The sequence below is a fragment of the Notothenia coriiceps genome, unplaced genomic scaffold (assembly GCF_000735185.1).
Source record: "Notothenia coriiceps isolate Sejong01 unplaced genomic scaffold, NC01 NC01_scaffold00028379, whole genome shotgun sequence".
NCBI classification, from domain to species: domain Eukaryota; kingdom Metazoa; phylum Chordata; class Actinopteri; order Perciformes; family Nototheniidae; genus Notothenia; species Notothenia coriiceps.
Window position 1 is genome coordinate 12,705 of NW_011361080.1, and position 10,393 is coordinate 23,097.

At 42.8% G+C, this 10,393-nt stretch overlaps 1 protein-coding gene across 1 annotated transcript in view; it reads right to left on the minus strand.

Annotated features, from left to right (window-relative positions):
• Positions 1-318: 318 nt before the first annotated feature.
• Positions 319-10,393, minus strand: part of clcf1 (cardiotrophin-like cytokine factor 1) — a 13,332-nt gene continuing 3,257 nt past the window's right edge. Inside the window, exons 2-3 of the mRNA XM_010785827.1 lie at positions 4,517-4,671; positions 319-3,595 (exon numbers count right to left, since the gene is read on the minus strand). Coding sequence (XP_010784129.1) covers positions 2,321-3,595; positions 4,517-4,671 — 1,430 coding nt within the window. The 3' untranslated portion in view covers positions 319-2,320. The remainder of the gene's footprint in view (positions 3,596-4,516; positions 4,672-10,393) is intronic.

The following is a 10,393-nucleotide window of genomic DNA, read 5'->3' on the forward strand; positions in this document are numbered from 1 at the left end:
ATGCAGTGGGAGGTGGGAAGACAGAGATAAAAGGAAAAATGAGAGATCGTAAATTTTCACCAGGGCAGACAAATAAAAACTCTCTCATACCCCGCCTCTCTCGCTCTATTTTTTTGTCACGAATGTGAGCTGTCCTTTGTTTTCCGCCCCAACCCCAAACTCCTCTCCCCTTGTGCCAATCACCCGAAACCATCCCCATAAAACTGAAACCATTGCAAACTAAAATCCCATAAGTATTTCTTTTTTTTCCCTCCTCCCAATGGGCCCCCCAATGACCAATAACACTGCGCTCTGTACAAAAGCTATATTTATTCTCTCTTGAGTTACAATACAGTATATTCACAGTGGAGAAAAATAAATAAACATCTTTTTCAATAAATATTATAAAGATATAACCTTTAGCCACATCATCTAAGGCACATTGTAAAGACAGAACAATATATTGTTTCTGAAAAACAAATTAAGCAAGCTGTAATTAACCAACAGAAAAAGTAACCGGTTTCATGTTTTAAAAAGGAACAAAAAATACACATCTAATGCTTGGTATTTAGAGTGTGGATTTACTTGTGGAGGACAAGTTTGACACTTTTGCTTTATTTCTGAGAATCAGAAAATAAGATCAATACCAATTATAATTTATATATATTCCGTACACAAACATAAATGCAAAAAATATATTTTGTTTAGGAAATCTCATGCCACCTGCCCACCGCAAGTGTAAATGACCACATATTCAAAGTTTCATGGTTGTATGTGGCCGACGTTAATTTTACATGACTTTTGTGTGCTTTACATTTTTTGACATTATTTGGTAAATAATTATCTTTAGAGGTGCCGGGAGGTGGATTCTGCCTCCTTTGGAATGAGCTGAGCTAGCAGTTTCCCTCTGTTTCCAGTCTTTGTGCTAAGCTAAGCTAACGTTCTCCTGCTCTTCATTTTTAGTGAGTTATCTCTATCTGTTCTCAGCAATAAAGCAAATAAGTGTATTTCCCAATGTATGTCAAACTATTTCCTTATAAACTGAACACAGCAAGTGTTATTTTCTTAGTGAAATGTATTCTATTCTATAAGACTTTAAGACTGTATTAAATATGTGTTGCTATGGACTGAATTCAATAAAAAAAAGTGTACAAATAAGTGAGTACTTAATCAGAAGCAGCATAAAAGTGAATGGTTTGTTAAGGCACAAAATACAAAAGTAAGTGTGTGTGTGTGTGTGTGTGTGTGTGTGTGTGTGTGTGTGTGTGTGTGTGTGTGTGTGTGTGTGTGTGTGTTGCTGTTGTACAGTTACTGTAACTGACCGGCTGACATCAGATTACTCAGCAATACTCCTCAGTCAGCTTTTTCCAGCTCTCATCCCCTGCCTGACTCACGTCTCATCCCGTCTTCCTCTCTTTTTCTTGCCCCTTTGTCTCCTCCTCTTCATCGCTCTGGTCATTTCCTCCTCTCCCTTTGTCATTTACCCATTCCGAAAAGTTCTTCCTTTCGAGAAAATGAATGTTTGCTGATTCATACATCTGGTGGTCACCGAATCCGGTTTCCCTCAATGCACTGTTTGTCTCTCTGCCCGTCACCCGGTGTATCTGTATGAGTGTGTGTGTGATTGTGTGTGAGTGAGTGTATCCACCTACAGTGGTATTTCTGTTGATCTGTTTCTGTCCGGTAACCCAGCTCAGTCTCAGTGTGTCTCGCTCAATGAGCTGTTGTACATCAGGCGGGTGACAGTGCTGGTAATGTGTTGGCTTTGTGTGTGTTATATTCCATTAGCGCCTCTGGAGACCTGCCAAATAGTGCTTCATTGACTTATTCCAGTACAGTATGAATGAATGTGTTAACCATGAATGTGTTTATGTGCTTTTGCCTGTTAAAGGAACGCTTCAGCCTCAAAATGATTATTTGAATGTCAGTTACTTATCCCGTGTGCATGCCTCTACACTGAACATAGAATCCAAAAATGGTTTCAAAGTCTCAGAGAACTTGTGCAGAATACATTTCCAGTTTTAGTTGGATACAAGAAAATGTGATTAAACTGTATGAATTTTGTGAGAGTTTGTAAATGAATGGTTTGATATAGTTTTGCTGTTGTTAAACACAGTCCCAGTTTAACTCAATTCATCAAGAATTTTCTCATTTTTTTTAGATTCTGCTTTCACCATAAAGGCATGCAAGAAGAACTAGGTTTTCTTCAAGTATTTAAGGTACGGGGTAAGTTATTAATTACAAATGGTCATTGGAGTAGTCCTTTAAAGCTCTCGATGTGGATCCACTCAGACGTTGGGCAAACAACAGATCTCTTAATGTACTTCTGTGTCTCATTGTCTCAGCCTCTGAGTCTCCTCTTGAGGCGGTTAAAGTCCTTCGCCGACCGCCACAACCAACTCTGCAGCTCTCTCAATATCCAAAACCCCTCCACCTTCCTGGCAAAGTCGTTCATCGTGGGCCGCACCGACAAGAGGGAAGCGGAGGCAGAGGAGGTGGAGGAAAGGAGCGGGGTCAGAGGAGGCGAGAGGAGGGACGTGCCCCTTTGTAACGAGAGAGGGACAGGCTGGGAGAGGAGGGTGTGCTCCTCACCCGCTCCGAACTGGTAGAGCAAGGAGAGGGTGGACAGGGGAGGTTGGAGGGAGGGGGAGAGGAGAGAGCGAGGAGGCCGACGCTGATGATGGATGGTGGAGGAGTACGAGATAGCCTCCATGTTTGTTTGCTTCTCCTCCTCCGCCGTTGCTCCTCTGCTTCTCTCTACAATAAAGCCATCCTCCTTCCTGAGTGTGTCCATGTGAGGAGAGTTCATGTTGTAGCTGTATTGATGGTCAGTGTTTTCTGTGCCAGGCGACTCTTCCCCCCTGGGTTCAGACTTCCAGTCCTCTCCATCCTCATTGACACTCAGCAACCTTCTCGTCCCCCATCTCTCCTCACCTCCGTCCTGCTCCACCTCGTCCACTTCCTCACTGTCGATCCTTTTCCCGTTCTCCGGCTCTTCCCTCCTCCCTCTCCTCCCTCTTCCTCCTCTTCCCCTCTCCCTTGATCCACCACTTCTTCCTCCAGCGGCGGTCGTCTCTGCTCTCCTCCCCTCTTTGCTTCTCCTTTTCCCCACCAGGTCTACGGTGACGCCATCCTCCCTCTCTGCTGTCACCGCTCTTGTCCCGCTTCTTCTCTGGTTGTTACCACGACTAGACTCTGTCCTGGTCCCGACTCTGGCCCTGTAGAGGCTCTGGCTCATCAGTGGAGCAGGTCGGGAGCCCGCCCTCTGAGGGAGCCCCAGCTCTCCAGCGTTACTATCCATGTTTGCAGTCGAAGGAGGTAGTGCGTAACCGAGGGTGGTCATCAGTGCGGATATGGAGCCCAGCAGACCATCCAGGCCGGTGCAAAAGTGCAGCAGGGAGGTCTTGAGGGAGGGGCAGAGGGTGGAGCGGGCCAGCTCCCTGACGGCTGCCAGCAGCACAGAGTAAGCCCTCTGGTTCTGGGCCAGCCGGGCCTGGTTCTCCAGGCCGTGCCACAGCTCCAGGCGGGTGGCTGCGCTGGGCAGGGTCAGAGCGGTGCTGTTGGGACGGGGGGGGGAGAAGTCCTTCTCGTTGAATGGAGGGCCTAGGTAGGTCAGCTGGAGGAGATACACCAACAATCAGAAGAAGGAAGAGAAGTTTTAACAGATGAATGACACTTTATACAGCTTCAGTGCTACAGTGACGTATAACAAACCAAGTAACATAACATGGATAAGGCTGTGAACAAGCCAAAGGTTAGGATACTTCATTTCATTTGGAGGTTAAATGAGTGCTGATGTTGTTTCATTGATACTCTTTCAACAGACAGGGAAAATGTCTGTGCACAAAGTCGAGTAAAAAATGTAATGTATGTAACAAAAATCACTGTTTGGCTTTGATTCTTCTTACAAATTGGTTTGGCTAGGTTAAAGATGCACTCTTTTCTTGCTTTCTACCCACCTCTGAGGGGATTATCTAGCTCTTTGGATGCTAAATGCTGCTCTCTGTTCCCCAGTTAGTGTCTGACTATACAAATAAGGTTCTCTAAACCAAGTTGAAATCAACTGCATATCCACTTTCAACACTAGGTCTTCACGAAGAATAAATGTTTAATATCATTTTAGCTGTAGAGTGCCTTGATTTGTCAGCACTTTAAAAAGGTTTCTCGGTCCTGTTGTATTATTACCTGCCCTGCAGCGCTTCCTTCTTCTATTGTAATCTGTCTCTCAGCTTAGTATAGTCAGTTCTTATAGCTTCTTCTCATAAAACAACTTCCTGCTGCAGTCAAAAACGATACTCTGAGAGCGCTGAGAGTCAAGTTGACAGAACTCACAAGCCCCATGAATTCGACTGAAGTTGCCGATTCAGGGGATAACTCTCTGTAGGTTGACCACGAAGGACCTTTCAAATTGTCAAATAGTTTTTTACGTTTGCCACAGTGATAGCTATTCTTATAAATATTGCTGTTTATAGTTTTTATGATAACCTTTGTTGCAGTGAGACATCATACCGAAACAAAATCACATAGAAAGACTCACATATATGTCTTTGATTTCTTTGAGCTGGTACTCCAGGTACTTGGTCAGCTCGTAGGTGCTTTCAATCGAACTCCTCTCATTGGCCAGGTTGTGTGAAGAATCAAGGGCCGTCGCCAAGGCAGCAGCCAATAGCAGGACAAGCTGGTGTTGATGGACTGTGGAGACATTATAAAGTTAGTTCACACCGACAGTTTGAGGTATTTCTTTAGGGACACACATCATGGGTGTCCAAGTGATAATCAACACACCGCGCCGAGGTATTTGTAATCATAACAATGAGGTGAAATCAATCTCCGACATTATTTTCTCAGACATTTTGTGATTATTTAACTTGGATGCTTGGTTTTTAATGAATCTGATGATGTGAGAGCTCAACAGACTGAAATCACCTCCAGCTACAGTTTCCAGTCACTGCACCTTTACACTGTTTATAGTATTTCTTTTTACAATATTCTGGTTTATTTCTTTGTCTCTATGGCGATGGCCTCGTCTGTTTACATATTGCCAGGTCAGAGTCATCTGACACTGCCAATAAAGCTTTTTCCGTTTCCAATCTAATTTTAGAGGTTTCTGGCTGTCGGAGGTTTATTCTGGCTTCAAATAAAACCTCTCTTAATAGCTTCAGACAGGCAGACAAATGGCTCCTATGTTCAATGCACCAGCCGCTTTAACACACACACACACACACACACACACACACACACACACACACACACACACACACACACACACACACACACACACACACACACACACACACACACACACACACACACACACACACACACGTTCAGCACCGACATCCCACAAACAAAGACATGTGGCTTTACAATCACAAACATTAATGTGTTTGTATCAGTTGTATGTTTGCTGTGGACTTCTTGTTTAGGTTTCAGCGTGTTTGTGTAGGTGTTTTATGTTACTGTGTGAGTGTTTGTGAGAATGTTTGTAGTCTTAATTATATATGTGGATAAAATTCACATTGCTGTGAGTGTATACAATCATTTTGTAGTGTGTGTGTGTGTGTGTGTGTGTGTGTGTGTGTGTGTGTGTGTGTGAGAGAGAGGGGGGGGTGTAACACTGAGAACCTTTTAGTGCCCCTGTCTCTGGTTTCAAACAGAGAAAATTGGAGCTGAAAGGTGGTTTTCAACATTAAGGAACTTCATGTACGTCCACTTCTCTTCGTCCCATGCTTGCTGTCTCTGCACGCTTATGCTTTCAAAGCCTCTCCAGACAAATCTACAGCACTTCGCCCGAGTGCGGCACACATTTCTTTCGTTGTCTCTGCTCTCCGTCATCCTTTTCCATCCTCTCTCATCCTCTTGACACACAGACGGTAGGCAGTGATTCATGCTCGCAATTATGGGCAAAGCATGCTGCTGTTTAGCAGGAGTGAATTATGTATTGCACAATGTGTCAACTTTCTATCTGTCTTTCTCTGACTCACCTCGGCATCGCATTGCTCCAACAATGTTATCCCTTTTTCCTCTTAAAGCTAATCACACTGCACTTAAACTTGCCTTGCTTTCCCAGCATACCTTTCTCTTTCCCACTTGTCCTCCTTCTCTCAACACTCTTATCTGCCTCGGGTCAAAATAACAGCAGCCAATTAACCCCGATTAGCTCTCCTTCTCCCCTTCTGTTGCTTTTTCTTTTTTCTTTCATCTATCCATCATGACAGGCCCCACAGGATGGTTTAAACACTCACAAAACATTACCCTCACATGTTTTCGGTGGTTTTAAGAAAACAAGTTCTGACCTAAAACAGTCAACACCTTTTTTCCTCTGACTCAACCGCTTACGTATTGGTATGCACTCCCCAACAAGGGTTCGGTAGAAACCTAACGATGTTATCCACTCTATACTCAACACACACAAATGTGAAGTTTGCTGTGAAACCTAGTCTGCTTAAAAAAAGAATATGCTATAATTGCAGTGACATTTGTTGAAATATGTATTTATTTTTTGTTTTCTGTGCCTAACCCAAACATGTGAAACAGAAATCAAATCATTGGAAAACACTGACAAGTAAAGTTCATTCCTTACAAATTGCAGCAGTAAATCAAAATATCTTTTTGAACTAGCCTCACAAGCTCCGGCTTGCCGAAAAAGTTGTTCAAATTAATTAGCTTGAGTTTTAGAGACAGATTGAGTGACAGATTGGGAAACTGTTTGAAATATAAACTGGATTAAAACTGCTTGTCATCAGAGTGATAGAAAACAACCTAACAAACAACTGCTTATTTTAAAGGGAAAACCCCCCTTCTTGATTGCTGGTAACTCTTCCACGGTTGACCCTGAGTTGTCGGCTACATCAAAGCTTCTTCCCATTTTCTAAAGCACTGTAGTTGGGTCCAGGCAACTCCCACTTGCTCCCACACACACCTTGAAATCAGCCAACTAGAATAACCCCCGTCAGCCAAGCCTTTCGATCTCATCAACTGCTAAAGCCTCATCACCTGTCAGAAGCAATAAGCATCTCTCAGCGACGCGTGAACATTTGGAGCTCATCAAGCCACGGGCACCTCCCACCGTACATCCCCCATTAGCATCAAAACACTACGAAATCAACACGACATCGCTGAGTAAACAACCCTGAAGGAAAAGGACACACAGCTTGTAAAAAGGGTTGCATTCAGAAGGAATAAACAGGTATTAAGAAAAAATGAGCTTGAGACGGAGGAAGAAAAGTCTCCATGGCAAAAATCTGACGGTTCCAAACCGTTTTTCTTTTGTCTGCAGCCATATGCTCGAAGATGATTGCCAGACGTAAGAGCCTCTTGTTGTTTTTGATTGAGCGCTGACACATCTAAAAGCATCCTCCGCACAGCCGCTCGATCTCTTCTACACGTAAACTGAGATAACTCAAACCCAGAGTCATGTTGTTGTTATATAATATTACATTGAGCAACTATACACCAAAGTCGGCGTATAGCTCAACTTCAAGGGAAGCCCTGCAGGCTCGGGGCTGCGTACCTGGCAGTGGAAGCACACGCCGCAGGGCAGGGTTGCAACCAGAACATTCTCTGTGGGAGGATTGCATTACAGCAACACAGGGGTTCCCTGCAACGGCCGACCATGACCTGCCCCTGTGCACGCATGTGTGTGTGAATTTCTACATATTAAAGCACGTATTAAGGTTACACATATGCACACACAGGGGAGCTCCATTATTCACAACAGATCATATTTTTATCTATGGTTTGTTCGCTGGTGTAAAGTCAGATGTGGCACTCAGGAGTCTGGCTGCCATGTGGAGCGCAGAGCTCAACGCGAGGTTCATCGGGCGCCAGACCTCTGAGCTCGTAATATAGGTCGGAAATAAAAATAAGCACAGGGTCAGGGTGCAGAGTTGAATTTGAGGCCGCAAGGTTGTGTTCAGGGGCACAAAGAGCGTCTTAACACACTTGGCATTTGCACTCCAGACAGTGTTTTGGTAAACCAGTGACCCAGTGTTTGTGGGTGTAGCGCTGCATCCATCCAAGGACTAATATTTCATCTTTCCCAACATGCACCACGCACTTGAGGTTTTGAACAAGCACTTAAACTGAATATGGTATTGTAGGAAAACCATGTGCGAGTTAATCTCTCCGGTCTGGTCCAGGAAAAACTCGCTCCAGTGCCAGAAGAGATTGCCCTTCATTGCTCCAACCACTTGAAAGAGGTCTTAAACAGAAAAGATGTTTGAAACTGCTCCAAATTAGATGTTTATTTATACGACTTTTGTTCCAGTGCAACATTGATTAGAATGACTACATTATATTTTGATGCCATAGGTTGGGTAAGCATAAGACTTTGACAATATTTAAAATGAATCAAGCCAAATTTTGGAACAAAATGTTGAAACATAATCCAGGGTGGGTTTCTCAGAAAAGGAACAACATGCTGCAGGCTACATCCTCCCACTTTTATTATTTTATTTGATAACATTAGGCAGAGAGGAGACTAGTGTATCTAGCCAGGATTCATGCTACGTGCATGCAATTTGTCATGCTGTGAGTGGTTTCAAATGCATTTAAATTCAATGTTAGAGTCTGTAAACACATTTCTATATGTTACATTTCAATGGGCTCAACAAGTCATGGCCTGATCAACCATGGCTGGGTCGCCAGTCATGGTATGATGTTGAAAGACCCGAAACATCCGATGACCCCTGGTTACATCACTGATGATGTGTTTAGGAGCATCAAAAGATGTATTTGATCAAAAAGCAACCAACACCTAAATCTGATTTAATCTGATTCATGTGTTTTTTTTCTATCCAGACTTGATGAAATTTGATTACCATTCTGGATTTTAACAGTCTCAATTCAGTTCATAATATGAGTCCATTTTGAGGTTATTGTGATGAAAAACCTCAAGTAGCCCATTTAGGCTGATTAAATAATGGCACTTCAGGGTTTTCAGTGTGTTTTACTGAGTTTAAGATTCTACCAACACTGTGATTCCACCAAAAGGTCAAGGTTCACTTACGAATTTTAAATGCCAGTCTTCTTCAGCGACTGAACCCACCAAGTGTGGCACCGACACCTGACGACACCTCTAAATGTTTGGTTTAATGAAAAAGACTGTGGGAAGCAGTTTCAGATATTTGTATCAAAAATGTGTGTTACTTATTGTAACTTAGCCGTTTCATTGAGTTGGCTACTTTTAGTTTTCTATTAACATTTATGTAACTACATTAAGTCACATTTGTATTAAAAATGTTCTTCCATCTTCTGACTATTCTTCCATGTTTTTTTGGTGATGCAGCCAACCTGTCAGAGATGGAGCTGGAGGCTTATTGTGGCTTTGTTGACAAAAAAGACTCACACTTGTGCAGCATGCCAGGGGCAACAACTATGCACACGTCATCAGGCCGATGGACGATGGACGTTAACACGCGTTGGGTGAGGGGGGGTCTGACTTTCAGGGGTCAGGGTCGGTGTTGTGTGTCTGTGTACAGTTAAAGACAAGATTTATGTGCAGTCTGTACTGGATCAAAAGTGCATTCCTTTACTAACTCAACACACACATACACATGCATCCAGATTGTGCACTGGAGATCTGTGTACACACAGACATTATTCTGAATAAATACATATAAACATGCACACATACAAAAATAAAAAATAAACTTTTCTCATCTCTTGTCCCATGAGAATCCTTCCTCTGGAGCTTTTTCATGCTGAATACCGAATTGGTCCCCTTTGGCACGGACACAGATTGGGGTTTGCCAAAAAACATCAATGACCCAAAAACAAAGGCAAAAGAAAACAACTTGAAAAACCCAATAAAATTGTTGTTTATACCCAGAAACTCTTTAAAACTATTCCTCAATAGTCGTAAACCCCCTCTCTTTTCACCTTATAAGTCAATCCATGGCCTTAAAAAAAAAAGATTTAATATGGGGATTACAGTTGCTTTGAGCTTCTTTTGTTGCCATGTTTGGTTTCAATTTTGTTGTAGCTTCATCTGAGCCCCGCTCTCTAAATCTTTGTGAAACATCAAACCTTCATTTCAAACTCTCCTTCCTTTCTCTCCCTAATTACCGCTCCCCTCTCTTCCTTTCACTAATTGGCTCCATCTCCTTCACTCCCTCCTTCCCCTTTTTCAGACCTCCGGGTTTTAATGCAACCCCCCTCCTAATCATCTCCACCTCATGGTTTCCTCTTAAATAACCTCAAAATAAATAAAAAAAACGTGCTAATTAAATAAAGTCCATGCTCCGCCACTACTAGAAAGTAAGGAAGCAGAAGGGAAAAGTAACAACGTGATGTAATTAGTTACAGCGCTGACATCTCTGAGATATTATATACAATAGATCTAAAATGATCACTCAATTATAGAAAATCGAGAGAAAAGGAATGGTATGGCATTTCAGATAATGGATTTAGT